General features: G+C 48.6%; 1 protein-coding gene across 1 annotated transcript; it reads left to right on the top strand.

The window, feature by feature from the left end:
* The first annotated feature begins 15091 nt into the window (after positions 1 to 15091).
* Positions 15092 to 16270, top strand: HMX3 (H6 family homeobox 3). The gene is made up of 2 exons (XM_041415442.1): positions 15092 to 15407; positions 15620 to 16270. The coding sequence occupies exons 1-2, from the start codon at positions 15092 to 15094 to the stop codon at positions 16225 to 16227; spliced, it is 924 nt and encodes a 307-aa protein (XP_041271376.1). The 3' UTR covers positions 16228 to 16270.
* Positions 16271 to 20000: the final 3730 nt, after the last annotated feature.

Genomic DNA, 20000 nt, shown 5'->3' on the forward strand with positions numbered 1-20000 from the left:
ACTGTGGCCAATGCCCCTGGCTCTGGAGCTGGGAATCTTCCCTGTAGCTGTTGGTGGGAGAGCAGCTTCCAGCCCGCTCCTGCTCTCAGGTGTGATTTCACAGCGCTGGTTTCTGCTGCAGGACGCAGGAGAAGGAAACCCAACGATGTTCCTGCCACTGGGAAATTGAGTGCAGAGCACTGCCAAAGGTTCCCACAGCACGCCCTGCACAGCCCTGCTCATCTCCCTCGGGAGAAAAGCTGAACTCCCCAGCCCTCCTGGCTCAGCCTCAGCTAATGAGCACCCTGAGTTTTACCTGGGAAACATGAAAAATTACAAAGGAAGGTCAGAGATTAGGTAAAAGAGTTGAGTTAAGGCAGTGTGAAACCACAGGCAGTAGGGAAAGATTTATTCTGCTGGATTTATATCAGCTCTTTAGGCCAGATTCCAGGTCTTGCAGCTACAATTCACGGTGGCAAACACTGCAGCTGGGCTCTTCATTTGAGCCTGCATGGGAGCTTTATCACCCTGGTCCAGTCAGAGGCTGCTCCTTCTTCGCCAGTCGAGGCAATAGTGATTAAATGGCATTTCCCAGCGTGCAGGTTGGAGTGTTATTAGCTCTTATCTCTAATTGCCCTCATTTTGAAAGTGTTCTGAGCAGATGGCTCCGAGAGAATACGAGTGAAAAGAGAGGCTTTCCTACCTGTGGCAAACAAAAAAAAAAAAAAAGTAATGCTGGCTTCCAGCTTGAGCTTGTTGAGTTAAATATGGGGAAAACAGGAAGGGGAATGGAGGACATCATCAGGGACACCAGGACTGCCCTGGGGTGGGATTGGTTCCTGCTCATTAATGTCTGCTCCTCCGGAGTGACCCATCCCCAAAATCCTTTGCCCTGCCTGGTGGAATCAGGCTGGGAAAATGAGAATTTCCCTGAGCCTTGGCCTGGGACTGGGCCCCAAGAGGCAGCTCTGGGGACTCTGGGGGCTCCTTGCTGGGGGCTGTAACACAGTGGACCCCCCACACCCCTCCTGCCTCCCTGGATCTCCATCCCATCCCCAGCCTTTCTGCACAGGGAGGATTTGATCCACTCCAGTGTGCCCCAGGTGCACAACAGCCACCTGTATTGGATCATTGCCTTTCAAATAATCAAGCTCAGTTCTAGATTACAAGGTCTGGGTGCATAAACCCCTCGCACAAAAATTTTCTCTTATTTTGCTAACTGCTTAAACATAAAACTGTACCAGAAAGAAATTGTCCCTGTGACTCGTATTTTTCATCATTTGGTCATTAAATAGTGATGGATATAAACCTATAAAGTATCTAAACTGAACCTTTTAACAATCCATGAGCAATACTATCATTTCTTTAATAGAACTCGCTGACCGTGCCTTTCTCAGATGCCATTTGTCATTTTCAGCCTGCAATAATCAATAACTTGGCTTTGAAATAAATAATATAACAGTCACAATATATTATCTTTCAGGCTGGCCTTATACTAACCATAAAACAAGACTAGGAGAGATGAAAACTTTAGGAAAATGCCAAAAATGAAATACCTGAGAGTGGGAGCTAAATTAACAAGCAGCTTTACATAGTTTCCCTTCCAAATTCATTTGTGCTTACCTTCCTTTTAGGAAACTTACCTGTGGGAATCAGAAAAACAGAAAATTCTGCAGCCACTGAAGAGTTTGATCTATAGCCTTAAAAGAAACTTAGATTGATGTAAAAATAGAACACACAGACATTAAGCAGAAAAATCATAAACGTATGTTTCTATAGTTGTACAAAAAAATATGCCTTAAGTAAGTGAGAAACTGTATTAAGATGGTGAAGCGTTTATAACATAAGAAAAGCTATATAGAGTAAGTGAAGAGTTTAAAATTATAATAGAAACATATGTGTGCATGTGAGAAAAAAACCCATTGGACAAAAGTATCTACAGTACAACAAAATTAAGTGGTAAGTCAAAAACACAAAATAAACCTTGTAGCATCCATTCATTAGATTAGAAGTTGCTATAACGAAAAACTTGTGACTACTCTTGAGCTATAACCAACTTACTCCTTTAAAATCTCACAACCTTTGAAACTGATGTTTATCTGAGCAATAAATCGTTCTTAACCCAACAGTAGTCCCATCTCTTAATAAAAAGCAGCTGCAATAATATATACCTACTTTGAAAATAAAAAAGAACAATTGGGATCATCTGATTTCAGGACTGGTGCCACGTTTCCCTGCCAGCCCTGGGTCAGTGAGGTGTGTGAGCACAGATCCTGCTGCTGCTCTTCAGAGCAGCAATTGAACACAGGCTGAGTTTTAAACATCTGATTGCTGCATTCAAATCAACAGAGCCCAGGAGCACCCCTAAACTGAATGTGTCTCTAAAAACCCAGCTGGAGTTTGGAGAAGCAGCTCCATGGGGAGGTGGCTGAATGTGCTGAAGTTTTGGGGGCTCTCCTCAGGTCCCTCGGTGACAGGGATGGTGGCACGTGCCAGCTGTCCCTGCTGGCTCCTGAGGAAAGCCTGCTGTGTGCTGAACTCCATGTCGTTAATGCTCTGGGCAGAGGCTGCTGGAAAACCTAGACAGCATAAAGATAAATTCCAGCTGCTTCCTCTGCCGCCTCAGGAATCCCCTCAAAGATTAGAAAGGATGGGCTGGAGAACCGCAGGACAGGGTGCACTGAGGATGCAAGAGCAAGCTTAGCTCTGCATTTCCTCCTTTGACCAAGAGCTGCTCAAATATTTAGCTGTCCCACACGTTTATTTTCCCTGGTTGAATTTGATCTGTGGCCAGAAATCCTTCCAGAACTCCTGCCCAGCCTGGGCTGGTGCCTGATCATTTCTGCCCTAAAGCAAGACTGCAGCTCCAGTGAGAGGGGGGAAGAAGCCAGACCTTTCTCAGGCTGAGGGAAGCAGTGCTGAGAGCAGAAAATTCCCTAAGAGAAACTCTCAGAAGCGAGTTTGCATCAGAGTCAAACCTCCTGGTTCAAACCTTTGTCACAGCTCCAGCACAGCAGCACCAGCTCTGCCCGTGTCCTTCGCCCAGGAAGGGAATGCGTGTGTCACTGTCACACCTCTGGAAAATCCCTTCACCGGGATTTCTTCTCCTGGGAAGCTGAGAAGCCTCAGAGAAAAATGAAAACAATAATATCTGACTTGCTCCTCCTGTGTTTTGCTGCTTTGGGATGTGTTTGGACACTCTTTACAGACTGCTCATTGTTTGATTGGGCTCATGTGAATTGTTTTAACTTAGTGACCATTCACTGCCCAGATGTGTCGGGGCTCAAAGAGAGAATCACAAGTTTTCCTGATCATTCTTTCTAGCCTTCTGTCTCTATCCTTTCTCTAGTCTTTAGTACAATATTCTAATATTATATAATAGTATAGTATAATATAATAGTATAATATAATAAATATATTATATATTATATACTATGTTATATTATATATTATATACTATTATACTATATTATATACTATAGAATAGTATAATAGAATATTATAAATATATTAATATAAATATATATATGCATTTTTATCCCCCGAAACAACCACAAGCACCGTGCCCTGGAGGTGCAAAAGAGGGACATTTGTCCATTCCTGGGCCTGGAAAACAGCTTTTGAGAGCTGCTCGAAGGTTTGCTGGGTCTGAGAGAGCAGGGCAAGAGGGGCAGGCTTTGTGTCAATAAATCCTGGCGCTTCAGCTCTGAGGAAATGTTTTCTCAGCCATCAGTGCAGCAGCTTTGGCTGTTCTTTCCAGCTGGAAGTTCTTTCTGGGAGCTCTCCCAGGCCACAGTGCTGCCTCATGCCCTCAGCCCTCCAGGAATGCCCTCACTGAGAGAGGAGAGCCAGCAGATTCCTATGGGCATTTTTGAAGGAATTTTGAATAAGTTAGAGAGGAGACTCCTGAGTTTTTTGATTACATGGTTTATTTTCTTGGTTTTTACATAGGTGGGAAGGGTGAGCTTGGTTTGCATTGTTATAGTATGGTTCAGAAGGTTACAAGACTTTTAGTTATAAGACCTTTTAAGGAGTTATTGACTAATAAAATATTGCTAGCAAGGATATTTATGTTTTTGACTTAATCTTGAAATATTTCACTTTATGGACTCATGCTTAACTTACAAGCCCAAAGTTCTAAGAGTTCTTTACATTTCAAATTCCATCAGATTCCCAAGAGATCATCCCCCCTCCTCCCTGGCTGCTGTTTAACCACTGAGATTTAGCTACAAACAGCAGAGCTTCCCCTCCTCAGGTGTGAGCAGCCCTTGTCACTCCTGTGCCTTGGACTGATGGGAACAATTAAAACCTCACCAGCTCCGTGCTGAAGCTCTCCCATCCCTGCCCCAGGAGGAATCGATGCAGCAGCCCCAGCTCTCACCACCCCACCAGCCACTTCATCTCCACCACCTTTTGGGAGTCACTCAATCACCCCTCCTCACCCGCCCCACGCCAGCTCTGCAGGGCAGAAAAGGCTGGAAAAACTGGTTCAGGGCCTCACACCACGGAGTTTCAGCCTCAGCTGAACCCCTCAGCCACTCCCGTAAACACAAATAATTAATTTTACTTTGTCGTTTTTAAGAGCAGGAAAGAGGGAGTCTGAAGGAAGTGATTTGATTTAATTTTCTCCTCTACTTCTGAGCAGAATTGAAAGCTAAATTAAGGAGATGAACTGAGAGAGGACAGACAAGAAGGACTCTGTAAGATCTCTGGGGTTTGTAGAGCATTTATTATAAGTAACACCAGCACGTGAATCTAAAAATAGTGTCTCTGATGCTGTGTGTATATGACTGATATTAAAAATGACTGATTTAAAAGAAAGTGCTTCACCTCTGTTGCCAACCAGAAAGGTAGCTCTCTAGTATTCTCAGCCTTAAATGCTGCCAGTATTTCACATTAGGATAGTCATAAAGTTAAAGGTTAATAGGCTGTACAAATGACAGAGTTTAAAGGGAAAAATGAAGATGGGAAGATTTCTAGCACTTAGGGAACATTTTAAAAATGAAACTCCTCTGCCTAATGTAATTTTTCCTATATTCTTTCTCATGCTGTTGATCATTATTGAAAATATTTCTATTTGCATAAGTGATTTCTCCTTCAGTGCCCACCTCCGTTTGCTTTCTGGATCATCATTACTTCCCACAGCACGTGAGTCATGATCCTGCTGCCTGCCCTGGGAGCCTGCTGCTGTGAGAAGGGTGAAATTAAAGCCCCAGCCTCGCAGGGAGGATGGGCAGGGAGCCCCAGAGCGTGAGGAAGGCTTTGATTTAATTGCAAGTCTTTGGAATTGGCAGGTTGAGGAGCAAGGCTGGAAATGGGATTTGGCTGCGGTGTCTCAGATCAGCCCAGCAGACTGGGGAGAGGCAGAAGGGTGGTGCTGGGTCAGCTCGGTGCCATGGCTGGGCTGCACTGTGTTCTCTAAGCCTGGAGAGTGGAGTTTAACAGTGAGATTAACAGGATTTAGGTGAAGACTTTACAAGAGTCCACCAGCTGTCACATCTGCTTTTGCACTGAGGGGAGGAAAGTCTCCCTTCTTGTCTCTGCTGGCCTTCCAGAGCAACTGGAAACAGGGGTGCTGGAAAAGGGGTGGAACATTGCTCTTTAAAAATGTACTTTTCATCACCCTGATCTCTTCCCTCTGACCAGATCACAGGAGGAGTCAAGGGGGAGGACTCTGGTGGTTCCTTCTCCTCTTGTCCAAGAACAGCATTACACACACCACAGGGCTAAGCTACAATCAGCTGTGGGCAACACATGGGAACACCTTCCAGACAGAATTTATTCCTACTGCTTTCTTTATTCTTACTGCTTTCTTTACTTCTGTAGGTATCTGACAGTCCTCTCCAGGTACTGCTGGAGTCTGGGTGTGCAGAGGCTGGGAGGCAAATGAAAAATCTGATCTCTGCCTGGTTTTGATACCCCGTGCCTCCACAGGTACCTCTGGCTTTTCTTCTTCTGTTTTTCAGCAAGTTTCCACTTTTCTGGAGCATGATCCTAAAACCCTTCTGTGTTCTGGGTCTGAGAGATGCTGAAGAAGGCAGATACTCCTGATTTGTTGTAGCCTGAGCAACAAATAGGTCTGGAATAAAAGTGATTGCTGAGCAAAGCCTCCTCCTCTCTGCAGCTGAAATGGAGAAAGGACCATGCCTTGGTGTTCCCTCTGGTAAGGAATTTTATGGATTTGCCACGGGGCCTGGCCTTTGATTCTGCACAGAAAGTTCCTGAAGTTGTAGGAGATGATGTTTGCAGAGCTGCTCTGAAAACCAGGACATCAAGCTTCACATTCCTTGTGCACAGACCAAGGGAAAACCCAGGGAGTGCCTATGCCAAGGATAACTGCTGCTCTGGGCATCCTGCAGAAGGGACTCAAGGCTGCAGTGGGGCCATTTCATCCTATAAAGCAAAAAAACCCCATGCACAGGACATTTTCATGAATTTCTATGGAATTTCCAGCAATATTGAATGGCATTTCCTTCCTTCTTTCCTCTCTTGGTTTCCAATGTTCCAGCCCTCAGTTAGCTGCTGCTATGCTACATATCTTCCAAAACTGTAATATTAATAAAGCAGAACATAACAGCACTGGAACTCTCCTTTAAAGATGTGCAAGGGTTGTGTTTCTTTTGCATGTGACACTTCATAGAACATGATTAAAACATTTTGAACACTTTAAACACTTTAAAACGAAAGCAGACCAAACCCACCACGCCCTACCAGGTAAACCCACCAAAACCTGCCTCCTTGTCCCTTCCTGTCAGGACTAAAATGCTGAATAAAGGAAATAAAAGGAAAGTGCAAATGTTTTTTTTCAGGAGTGTCTTTTGCCATTGCTTGGATTAAAAACTTCTGCAACACCTACAGTAATTAATTAGCAGAGTGTTTTCCTTGTCTGAAACTTTCAGCCATGTGCTTGCCTTTGGGGTTTTTTGCAGCTCCTCTTTCCACCCTCAGGGCTTCTTCTGTGATAAAATTCTTTGATCCAAATAAGAACACCCAAAAAAAGTGGGGTTTTTTTCCATGCTGAGCCTTTTTCTCTGAGGCAGCTTTGGCCCAGAGACCCCCACAGTGCTGGGCTGGCTGCTGGAGCCCTTCCTCCCTCTGCCTCAGCAGGTACTTGTGGAGGCATGGAATTGCTCGTGGTGGAGCCTGTGGAATTGCTTGTGTGAAGAAGTGCTCACCTAAAAGCAAAGGGTCCTTTCTATTTGCTCCTTTGTAATTGCTGGTTCTTCATTCATTTTTACAGACAGGTGGAATGGTTATAATGCTCCAAAATAAAAGACAGTTTTCTTTTGAAAAAGGGGCCATGCCTAAAAGTTGAGAGTGGAAAAGGCTGCCTGTAACCTTTTATTGGCTTCATTCTCTCTAATATATCTGCCTTGTACGCCAAGAAAAGTATAAACAAATGGCAGGGTATTGGTTTTTCACTAACAGGGTTTAAACCAAGGTTATAAAAAGCATATCCTATCTGACGCTATTTATGAAACAATTAATATTGTCAATGCCTTTTCCATCTCCTCCGAGTTACACATACTGCATAAACTTTGATATATCCCTGAGAAGTACAAAAAATACCAGCTGGGGGATAAACAGGGCAATGCATCAGCACTGTTGGAAAGGAAAACAATTTTCACATCTTCTTATGAAATTTTTTTGATATTAAAATAACCTGAGATGTAATCCTCTTTAATTTGTCCGAGAAAGTTTGGGGAACCCAGACAAAGGGTTCTGCATTTAACTTGTAATCTCAGGGGTTAGATACAGTTAATTATTTGGTTGTTTGGAGCTTTTACAATAGCAGCCAAACCTCTAATTTTTTTTTTTTTTTCCCCTTTAGCATACAGCCATTAAGTCCCCTCCTTCTCTCTCGCACAAGCCCAGGAGCACGCAGGACTCTGGCCCTTCATCCCGCCCAGGGCAGCGTTATCCCGGGATGCCCGGAGGATGGGATCGGCGCTCCCGGCGCTGCCCGTGGTGCTGAAGGGGAGCGGGGAGCATCCACTGCTCCGGCCATCCACCCACCGCTGGATTTGTGCATGTTAGCGTTAGTACAACCATTCCAGAAATCAACCTCCGCGGGTTCAGATGGAAATCTGTTCCCAGACAAAAAGCAGAGACCTTTTGGTGGCCAATATCGCACAAGTTTCCCAGCTGGAGATTTTAAACTAATCGCCTCCCCCACCCTTGTTTTTCACCTGAAATATCAGCGCTGCTTATCAATACCCCCGCGTGTCACACTGCTGCCAAGCATTCCGATCAATAGGTTATCATTTCAGAGCCTGATCGTAAAGAGAAGGGCATTCCCAAGGACATCCGGAGATCCTGATCGGGGCTCTGCACTCTCTGATCACTTTCAGTGCTTTACAAGCACCGTGGCCAGAGCAGAATCAAATGAGAATCTCTCACTGGGGAGACAGCGCCTCATCCTCTCCCTCGGAGCAGCCCTGGCTGCCAAAAACAAACAAACAAACAAACAAACAAATAAACAAGCAGCAGAGGTGTCATTCACACTTTGGCCCTCGAGTCTTTCTGCATTTCCTCTGTTCTTCCCCCCAGTGCAGCTCTCCAGCACAGCAATCCATAACAAACCCCTCGTGGCAGTGTGATGTGCACTGCACAGGATTTTCCCGGCTGGAATATTTAAGGTAAGATGTGATCTGGGTGGGTTGTGTGACGTGGTGAGGGCTTTTTTCATTGCACACCTAAGTTAGATGTCACACTCTGGGGGTGACAGCGCAGAGCAAGGATCTGGGAATGACACCTGGGAATGACAGCACACAGCACACATCAGGCTGCTGAGGAGAAGCAGCTACTGTTTATTTCTATGTAAAAATTGCTATTTTGGCAATTCTATTGCTCTGTAGATACCCAACATTATTTAAACATGTTGCATTTCATGCACACACCCAGCTGGAGGTCTTCCACTTTCTGTCATACATAATCTTTTATTATTATTTGCCTCATCTACCACCTTGAAAAGGTGTTTAACTGCATGCAGTCCCTTTTGATAATTTTGGTTTGGTTTTGTTTTTTTGGGGCTTTTTTTCTGATATTATTTACAGATCCTTAATGGCAAAGCAAGAATCTGCTAATGTAAAATGATGTGGAGAAAATCACCCTTTGTTGTATTTTGTCAGTTCTTCATGTCTGCTTTTCATATCTTCATAAGTTGAAGGAGTTTCAAGCCACCATTCTGAACTGGTTGGGTCCCTGTGTCTTAATTCCAAAGGGAATCTTCTCTTGTCCAAAAAAAAAAAAAGGTGTAACTACGATGGCTGTGATGCTGTGAGAAATTTTGCACAACCTGCATTCAATCCTTCTGCTGCTCTCCACCAGCATTGCTTCCACCAGGCTTATTACTGGTGAATTTCTGATGTGTATTGCTAACTTTTAACCAGAATGCATTAAAAATATTTTCAGTATAATGCTTGGTTTTCTAATAGATCTCCGGTATTTCAATTGTATAATTTTAAAAAGCAGCAATGCAAAAAAACCCAAAAACCAAAAAAAAAAAAAAAAAAAAAAAAACAAAAAAAAAAAAACAAAAAACCCAAAAAAACCAACAACAAAGAAAAACTTCAATGTAAATCTGTGGCTCAAAATAGGACGATGTGAAATTTGTGCAGTCCTTTCTTGACCTCTGATACTTTGTTTTTATAATGAGAAGTCATGCACTTATATTAATATATTTCGAAATAAGCACCTTTGTTGTCTAGAATAAAGTTTTCCCTGCAATTTAGAGGAAGGTTGTGTAGAAAGAAGCCCAAAAACATTCTTTTCTCTGTAGAACAGGTAGAACAGAGTCTGTGCACCGTGGGAGCAATGGGAGAACTTCAACTCTGAATATCTGAAGAAAAGAAACGTTGGAGATTCCCCAGCCAAACGAGGGAGGAGGAGCCTCCTGTGGTGTGAGCATCACTTTGGCTTCCCAGGATTCCTGGAACACCGAGCTTCCCTGAGGAGCAGCCTTCCCTGGGGACTGGCAGAGTCATTGATAAGTGAAAAGCACACAGAGGTTTTGACAAAGAAGCTCTTGTGGAAGCACAAAACGACCCCATAATTCATTTATTTTGCAAAACCACGAGTTATTTTGGGGATTGCTGACTCAGAACAAGCTGGTTCAGCTGTCATGCCAGCTACAGCAAACATTAATAGGGAAATGAGGGTGATCTGAGGATCTTTCCATGAAATTCAAGGCACAGCTCATGTTCAGTAGGTGCATCCAGAATAACTCTCCTACAATTGCCAAGGATCTGTGATATGAACACGAGAGGCTTTCTAGGCAGCTGTTTTTTGAGTCAATGGGCTGTAACAATTTTGAAATCAATGATTATTTAAGAACTCCTAAAACTGCACATTATCCAGCTGCCCTGCACACATACATTGGATCTGCTCTGCTCTCTGTGGCTCTCTGCAAATGGAGAGTTTGGATCTGAGATCTGAAGCTGAGTGTGGCTCAGAACACCTCTTTTCTGTCCACAGCCACCACAGAGCTCTACAGCAATTTTCTGTTTCAGGAGGAGCTGGAAATACTTAGCACTGTTCAGGGGTGGTGAGAGGATTCCTTTGTGGATTTAATAAAGGACCTATTTATGGCCACATCTGCTTATTTAGGGTTTCACCAATCCTGATATTTACATAGTCCTGGTTTTTACTTTTTTTACACGATTCAGAGTTTACAACCAGCTATAAAAGCACTGGGCTTCAGATATAAAGCTGCAAAGCCACCATCTATTCATTTTTCTTTGGGTGTCTCCATCCTGACAGATTTTGAAAGATGAGCTGAAGTTTATGTTTGGATAAGATGTTAAAGAACAGCACATGCTCTGCCTTCAAATCCTCCAGTGATACTTCTCACAAAGGATTTCCTGCAGTGTATTTAGCTGACCTCCATTCAGTGAGTTCACCTGTGGAAGTGATAAATTGTGCCCACATGACTAATGCCAGGGTGATGAAACCTTCTAGAAATTATTCTGGTGGGCAAGACAAAGTGACAAAAGCAAAGGATATGTGCTATGAGTTTGTGATGAGATCAGAGCATTTTCTCACATTCTATAGAGTACCTGTGTAGCTCTCTGTGAGACAAAGACTGTGCTTAGATCACCTCATCAGTTCTGTCTCTGTGGGTTTACTCCAAATTACAGGGAATTTGCAGCAGCACTTGTTTCACAAAAACATCACAACCCAGAAATTTCTCCCCTTCTCTGATAAAAATGCCATCTCTGTGAGTCAGACACAGCACTGTGATGAGCCTCAGAAATAAAAGTCTGATAAATTGAACAACCTGCTTTCTTGAAGCACTAGGAGATTCTAATATTTGTCAGGGAGGACTCTCAGCTTGCCAGGAAGCCACTGGAAAACAGAGACTAACAAAGCCTCCCATTTAAAGGTACAAAAATGCCTTTGTAAGGCATAATAAGGGAACAACTTTAACTGTTCCAAAATACCTCTCAACCCACACACATCTCATACACCCTGATCCACTCAGCCTGGGGAAACCTGAGACAGGCTTCCAAGCATAACTCCCTTGTAGTTTTTCCAGTTTTGAATAAAAACATCCTTATCAAATACATCCCACAAGAGACATTCCTTTTGAAGAGAAAGTAGCATCCCTTCTCTGGGTGAGCTCTGTTTGTTTCCAGCCATGCATTTCAGAAGGAGCACTTGAAAGACTGACAGAGAAATGCTGAGGAAGTCAGATTTTTAAAAAGGCCCTGATAATATGAAAGGATTTGCAATAGGAAATGGAGACCCGTTGAGAACAGCTCAGACTCTGCAGCAGTTCATCTTTGGCATTCACAAAATTGTGTTTATATGCCTGGACAGCGTGACAGGAGCTCTAAAATCTGATGGTGGAAGGATTCATTTTGATTGCCTGGGAAAGGAGTGTTTGTGTGTGGGGCAAGCTGTTAAATGTCTTCTCATCCTTCTTTCTCCTTTTGGACATCCAAACTCTGATGCCAGGAGTTGCCTCAGCATTCTCCTGTTGGAGTATGTTTAATGTAGCCACAGAATCAAGCAGTGCCTGGCTGGAATTCTGCTTCCCCACAGTATCTGGAACCCCAGATGTGCAAACTTCTTCAGGAGAGCTCCCACTTGGACAAATAAAGGAACAAGGAAGCTCAGCCCTGCCCTTTCCTCAGGATGGAAAAGAGGAAGCTGAACCCAAGGTGACCCAAAGTTTGTCACCTGTGCTTACAGAGGGGACGCTCGGGGGTGGCACATAAAGATGGGGCAGGAATCTGGGTGGAACAGGGTGATTCCTGCCAGGGAAGCAGGGCTGCTGTGCCCTGCACACCCTCCTCAGCAGGCTGCAAGCCAGGGCTTTTGGAGCAGTGGGGCACCACAGAATCACAGCACACGGGCTCAAGCTCCAGCCTAGCAGGAGTGCAGCTCTTTAGAAAAATAATGAAAAAGAAGAGGCAGTGCTGAGACAGGATAAATAAGGAGATAAATCACTTTGCAATACAATACAGCCAAAACCCGAAAATAAACAATTACTTTAAATCATATCAAGCACCTATCACAAACATCACATTTATACAATTGATCCATGTGTAAATTAGCCAATTAATTCTGAATTGCAACACTAATGAAATAATAATTATCTGTTTACAATGGAATGGTACGAGTGAAAGTCTAGAAACAGAAATAAACACTGCAGCAAAATCCACTCAGCTCCATCACCAGTGGGCTAGGGGGAAATGGTCAATACCAGTCTTTAACACCCAGATATTTCTGGGGAGGGGGAATAAATAAAATACATAAATAAGCAAGAAATCTATGGACCTTAAAAAAAAAAGAGAGAGAGAGAAATGCTCTTGTAGAACACTGCAGGGTTTTGTTTGTTTGTTTGTTTTGTAGTAAATAATTGCAAAGTGGGAATTTCTTCTAACTTAACCAGAGGCTGGTTTGATTTTTTTGTCCTTGCTTGGCTTTCTACTTTGAATTGTTTGCCCTGAGGGACTCCAAAGGGATTAGGAGCTCATAATTACCAAAGCAGTGAAAGATGGATGGAAAAGAGTGGAAGCTTCAGTACAGAATTATTTTGGTGACTCATATCTAAATAAAATCTTCACTGAGATGGAGAAATGCACTGGGGTCTTCTATAAGAACTTTTCACCCTTGGCTTTTCATGTAAGAGCTGCAAACATTTAGCACAGAGCTTTAGCCCAGATCTCAGGCAGGAGCCTGAGTTAGGTTGTTTTCTGAACAGAAACTATTTTCTGTCTGTCTGGGGATTTTTCCTCTGTACATTCTACCCCAGAGTTGGGGGATATTCCCAGAGAAACAGCATTTCTTTGAAAAATTCCCAATGACCTTTACTTTGCCAGGTGCTTTAAGTTGTTAAGGAGAGCAGGAACAAGAAACAGTTGTTAATAAAAGAATATTTCTGCAAACTATTAATTGCTGAGACCCCATCCCCAAGATGTGCAGAAGATACATGAAACACCACGTCTGTTGCAGCCAAAAATGTTGTGTGACTGGTTCTATACAAATTCTCCCTCTATTTATAACCCCAAATGTTCAGGAGGAGGAAAGACTCCGGGGCAGTTTGACTCAGATAAATAATGTCTTGCTTCAAATTGCCAAGTGGGAGTCTTTAAAACGAAATAGCAAGAAAAATCAGGTAGAATTGATCAAGGCATTAAAATGTTTAGAAGCAGAGATTGTTGTGCACATGTGAGCATGTCCCAGTCCAGAGCTCTGCATGTGCCAGAGCAGATTTTTGCAGTGCACGCTCAAAGGTATTCCAAGCGTTAGAAGGATGCCAGAACTGAATGGCTCATTCCCTTCCCTTCCCTTCCCTTCCCTTCCCTTCCCGTACCGGCGGGCAGTACGCGGTATTACCGCCCTACCGGGGCTCACGCCGCCGTTCCCAGGCCCCAGGGAGCTGCCGCTTCCCGGTGTCCCGGTGTCCCGGGGTGGTGCGGGGAGCGCTCCGGGCCCGCCCGGCCCCGAACGGGGGCGCTCCCGCGGCCCGCCAGGGGGCGCCCTGCGCCCGGACCCCGGGAGCGGCGGGGACGGAGCCGGGAACGGGGCAGGGATGGAGCCGGGAACGGGGCAGGGATGGATCAGTGAGAGGGATAGGGATGGAGCCGGGAACAGCGGGGATGAATCTAGGAACGGGGCAGGGATGGAACTGGGAACGAGGCAGGGATGGATCCCGGTAACGGGGCACGGATGGATCCCGGCATCACCCCGTGCCCGCACACGCAGAGCGGCAGGGATGAATTTAGCAGAACGGTGCTCGGATTCCGAGAACGGCAGGGATCGATCCCGGGAGCGCCCCGTGACCGAACCCCGGGAGCGCCCGGAGTTCGAAGCCCAGGAGCAGGGCAGCAACGAATCCCGGGATCCGGGAAGCAACGAATCCCGCCGCCTTGTGCCCTGATCCCACGAGCGGCGGGCCCGTTGTCGCCGCTCCGCCGCGGGTTCGACGTGTCCCGGCGGCCCCGGTGCTGCGCGGCCGGGAGCCGAGGGGGCGGCGGAGGGCCCCGTCGGGGCACAGCTCTCCCGCAGCCCCCGCCCCGCAGCCGCCCGCTAAGTCGTTCCTGCCCCGCGGCGGAGCGCAGCAGAGCCTGTCCGGTGCCCGGTATCCCGGCGGGGCTCGGCCCGGCCCGCTCCCCCCCGCTCGGCCCGTGCCATTCGCCTGCCGCCGCTCCCGCCGCGCTCCGCCGAGCCGGTCCCTTTGTGCCGCCGGCCCGGCCCCGCTCGCTGCCTAATTGGACTCTGTAAACGCCACGAACGGGCGGGCGGTCGCCGCCTCCGGGCACGGCGGCGCGTCCGGGGCGGGGGGGCCGGGGCCGCGGCGGCTGCGAGCAGGGGCTGCGCGGAGCCCTCTCCTCCCGCCTGATCCCATTCGCCTTTGTGCGTGCCCAATCGCCGCGTGCTCCCGGCGCGGAACGGGGATGACATTTTGATTTCATCATTAGCATCCGGCGTCAGGTTGACGCAGCGGCAGCGGCGGCGGGAGGCGGCGGCGGCGGCGGCGGCGGCAGCGACGACCCCGGCTCTCCGCCTGCCCGCAGCAGCCCCCCGGTGCCGCGGGCTGCGCGAATCCCCCCGCGCGGGCTGCGGGGCCAGCGGCGGCCAGGAGCCGGGCGGGCAGCGGAGGATGCCGGAGACCGGGCAGGAGCCACCCAGCGCCCCTCCGCCTCCCCCCAAGGAGTCCTTCTACATCAAGAACCTGCTCAACGGCGGCCCCCCCAAGGCGCCCCCCAAGCAGCCGCGGGCGCTGTTCGCCCCCTCGGGCAAGGCGGCGGTGGACGGCGCCGGCTTCGCCCTCTCGCAGGTGGGCGACCTCGCCTTTCCCCGCTTCGAGATCCCGGCGCCGCGCTTCGCCCTGAGCGCGCACTGCCTGGAGCGCGCCCAGACCTGGTGGTACCCCTACGCCCTGACGCCGGCCGGAGCCCACCTGCCCCGCACGGAAGGTACCGCTCCCCAAAACTTCCATCGCTCCTTCCTTCTCTCCGTCCCTCCCCGGCGGGGCGGCGGCCGTGGGGACCGGGGGCGGCGGGGCGGGGGGTGAAGCCGGCGCTGGGGGGGGGCGCGGGGATCCGTCCCGTCGGGCCTGGGCGGTGAAGGTGTCTCTTTGTGTCCCTCATCTCCCCCCTTCACGCCCCGCTTCGTCCTTCCCATCCAGCCGCAGAGAAATCCCTGCTGAGGGACTCGTCCCCCGCCTCGGGCACCGACCGGGACTCCCCGGAGCCGCTGCTGAAGGCGGAGGGGGAGCAGAAGGAGCTGGACTCCAAGAGCCCCGACGAGATCGTCCTGGAAGAGAGCGACTCGGAGGAGGCGAAGAAGGAGGGAGGCGCGGAGGACTGGAAGAAGCGGGAGGAGAGCCCGGAGAAGAAGCCGTGCCGCAAGAAGAAGACGCGCACGGTGTTCAGCCGCTCGCAGGTTTTCCAGCTGGAATCCACCTTCGACATGAAGCGCTACCTGAGCAGCTCGGAGCGCGCCGGCCTGGCCGCCTCGCTGCACCTGACAGAGACCCAGGTGAAGATTTGGTTCCAGAACCGCCGCAACAAGTGGAAGCGGCAGCTGGCGGCCGAGCTGGAGGCGGCCAACCTGAGCCACGCGGCCGCGCAGCGCATCGTCCGCGTCCCCATCCTCTACCACGAGAACTCGGGCGCGGAGGGGGGCGCGGGGGGCGGCGGAGCCCCCGGCACGCAGCCCCTGCTCACCTTCCCTCACCCCGTCTACTATTCCCACCCCGTGGTCACCTCGGTGCCGCTGCTGCGGCCCGTCTGAGCCCGGCCGGCGCTGCGCGGAGGGGCGCGGAGAGGCGCGCAAGTCACCCGGCCGCTTGTAAGTACTGCAGCCCCCCGTGCGAGGCACCCGGCCGGCGTCTGCGGAGCGGGGGGGACTGAGGGGACACGAGTGCGGGGCTGGGGGGACCCCTCGGTAGGTGGTGGTAGGAGGAAAGTCGCGGAAATTTAGGAGGGGAAAAGAAAAAAAAAAAAAAAGAAAAAAAAAAGGGGGGGGGGGGAAACGAGAAAGTCGCGGAAATTTAGGAGGGGAAAAGAAAAAAAAAAAAAAAGGAAATAAAAATGCGGGGGGAGGGAAACGAAAATGAGGGAAATGAAAGCGGGGACTTGTAGAGAACCCTGGAGCTGTTACACCTTTTGTAAACGTGGATGAAAACCGCGATGGTCTCTCACTCTCTCTGTGGCTTTAGTTTTATTTTTGTAAAAAATAGAAAAAAAAAAAGAAAAGAAAAAGAAAAAAAAGAAAAAAGGGGAAAAAAGGATAGTAATAAAATAAAATGAATGGTCCCAGGCCACTCCTCGACATTTGCCAAACGCTAATGGGAAGCTGAATTTCTGTTCCTTTCGGATCTCTCTTTCTGCCTCCAAATAATTGTTCAGGCTCCTGATCCTGTCGTGACTCAAACTTCATCGACCACGGCTTTTCATTTAAGCAGACATTTGCCTCTTTGCTTGCCCACGTTTTGTACCTTTCGGTTTCTGCCATGAGACTTTCACGAGCAAGAAATACAGCCTCAAAGTGAACGGTTAAACACACTCGCACGCTTTGAGGGACCCTTATTTATTATCGTTTACTTAGACATTTTTAATTCTTGTTTATAATTCTTGTTTTCCTAGTTGTCGGGTTGTTTTGGGTTTTTTTCCTTGTAAAGTTATTTCGGTATCTGGGGGGAGCGGGGGGGAAATCTGTGCCCTTTTGCTTTCTTTTGTAATACTAATTATTATTAATAATATTATTGTACTTTTGAACTGTGCAATATTGTACGACGATTCTTAAAGCACTGCTTTTATTTGAATGGTGAGGAAAGGGTTTTTTTAGCATTGTAAAATTGCGTTTCTTCATGTTGTGCAAAATAAAATAAAAAAGAATTAAAAGCAAAGGAAAGTGAGAAGAGAGGAGCAGGGCATGGGAATTAGCATCGGCCCGGCTTATGCGAATAAATAAGGGAGATTCGGTGGGCTGGGCGCTTTAAGTGAAGGACAATCAACTTTAGGGTAATTTTAATTTATTTGATATGATGTACAGTTTTCTTCTAAAGTCCATTGAGTATGTGGATTTTAATAGGCAGAAATCAAGTGAGGAGTGGACACCTCTAGTCTCTCTCTGTCTTAGTGTCTGCTCACCTGTTGTCTGACAATTGTTTGCTGTCTTCCCAAGGGTTTGGGTTGGTTGGTTTCTCTTCTTTGTTTGATTTTAAATTTTGTTCTCCAGTTTCGGTTGTACCCTCTGCCCTCTCGCTTTCTGTTAGGGATCGCTCCTATTTTTAAAACAGCCTATATTGTTATAAACTTAATGTTGTGGTGGAAAAAAAAAAAATCAATAAAACCCGTTCCTTATCATTTTTAAAGTGTGGTTTCGGGCAGAAAAAAAATAATAATAAAAAGAAGATAAATAAACAAGAAAATTTAAAAAAAGTAGAAACAACAAAACAAATAACCCAAGGGTTGTCTGTGAGCTCCGGGGCTGCGGGCAGGGCACGGAGCCGATCCCGCCGGGGCTCCTTGGAGCGGGATCCAGAGGCTCCCCCCGCGGGAAGGGGCTGGATGGGCAGCGGGGTCCCGGTGCTCGGCTCACCCCGAGCCAGGGGTCGCAGCCTCCCGGGGAGCCCCGCGGAGCGAGGGGGGGGTCCCTGCCCACGGGAGCGCCGCCTCCCTCCCCGAGGGCTTTCCCTGAGCTCCTGCCGCCCCTTCCCCTGCGCCCCCCGCTGCTGCCCCTGCCCCCCTTGGCCCCTCCTCGGGGGCTGCCGCAGGGTGTCCGAGCCCTGCGCCCACGGCCGGGGCCGTCACGCGTGTCCCAACCCCCGGCAGGGTTATTTGGAGATAGGATCGCTCTCCGCTTCCCGCAGATTGGCCCGAATCGACGTGTTGATAGCGCCGAGGGCAGGATTTGGGGCCAAAGAAATCAAAATAAAACTCAGCGTTGCGAAAAGATAATCCCGCGTTTTCTTTTCGTTTGGGATAAAAACCCTGGCAATGGGTCGTAAATGAAAAATAAACAGAGTTTCGGGGTCAAAATACGGTGCTGGCTGTGTCGCCTACAAACAGAGCGATGCCTTTGCTGTTTGCAGTACCAACTTTGGGACAAGTCGCTTGCAGCCCATTAAAAATATTGTTGTCATAGTAAATACGTCTTTCCATTTTACAGCGCGGCAGCACGATGTTATCAAACGGCAAGGAAAAAAAGCTCATTTCTTTCTGGTCAGTGCTCAGAAAACGATTCCGGACCCTCCTGGCCCTTTCCCAGCAGAGGAAGGAGCCGATGGACACCAGCGCGGCTCCGGCCGCGCAGCGCGGCCTTTGCGCGGGTGCGGGCGGCGGGCAGCGGCTCTCCGCGCCCGTCCCGGGACTGTCAGGGGCATTTCCCAGGGGAACGATGATCTTGGTGGGGTTGGTGGGGCTCGGCAGGGAACTAATAATTCTAAGCAGATCCCAGCTTTTCTGCTTCCCGCTGCCCTTGCACACCGCGGGATCGACAGCAGGCGGATGCTGTGAAACCTGGCGGTGAAGCTGGGCCGTGGGCCGAGGGTCTGTGAGCCCGGCTCGCTGCCCCCCGAGCCGCCCCTCTCCCGCGGCCGGAGTTTCCCCCAGCCCGGCCGGGAGGGATCGCTCGGAGCGGGATGCTCCTTTCCCGTCCGCATCCGCAGCGAGCCGAGCCCGGCGCTCAGGCTTTTCTCAAGCCTTCAGGAGGTGTCCCCAAACTCCATCCTATCCCTCAAGGATCCAGCGAAACGCGAAGGGAAGGGTTCAGCTTCTCCCTTCGAAGAGAAGGAGCGAGGGCTCCGCCAGCCCCGGCGGTCCCCGCTGCGCTGCGCCGCTCCCGGGCGGGGAGCGCCGGCCTGGAGCGGGACAGGAGCGGGACAGGCTGCCAAGGGATCCCCCACCCCCTCCTCCCGCACCTTTGGCCCTGCTTAAAGTTTCTGGAGATCGCGCATCACTCTGGGATGGAGTGAAAGCAATCGCTTTGAGTGATGGAAAGAAAATCATCTTTACAGAAACAAAAACTCTCTGTCGGGGAGGTGGGGGCGATTCAAAGAAAGTTCCTTCGATCTTCTGTTGGCAACTCCGCGACCACTCGTGTTTACTGCTGCAAGCGCGCTCGGCAAATCTGTGCCTTTGTTTGCAATTCGAGAGATAACGCGGTTCTTCTCGGCCACTGTTTTGAGCACGGCTGAACAGAACTAGCTCCCCTGTTTGTGGTCGAAACACACATGTATTTCTTTTATTTGGTAGTAAATAGGGGGTTGCTGTGTATAGCAAACAACGCGGGGAAAGATATAAAACTTCCCGGCCACCAGATTTGGGAATTCAGAGGAGTTTTGCCTTCCGGAGGGCTGCAGCAGGGAGCGGTCCGGCCCCTCCAGCAGCCGCACGCTCCCGGCGACCCGCGTTGGGAGGTTGGTATTTTTTATCCTAATCATTATTGATAATTTCCCTTTTTTTAGCAGAATATTTTCAAATTTTCTGGTACAGGTCGGTAGGAAATGTTTGATTCTGCTGTCAGTGTCTGCGACGTGCAGAACGGGCGGCAGAGGTGAG

This window comes from Onychostruthus taczanowskii, unplaced genomic scaffold (assembly GCF_017590055.1).
Source record: "Onychostruthus taczanowskii isolate IOZ18803 unplaced genomic scaffold, ASM1759005v1 scaffold5, whole genome shotgun sequence".
In the NCBI taxonomy this organism is placed as follows: domain Eukaryota; kingdom Metazoa; phylum Chordata; class Aves; order Passeriformes; family Passeridae; genus Onychostruthus; species Onychostruthus taczanowskii.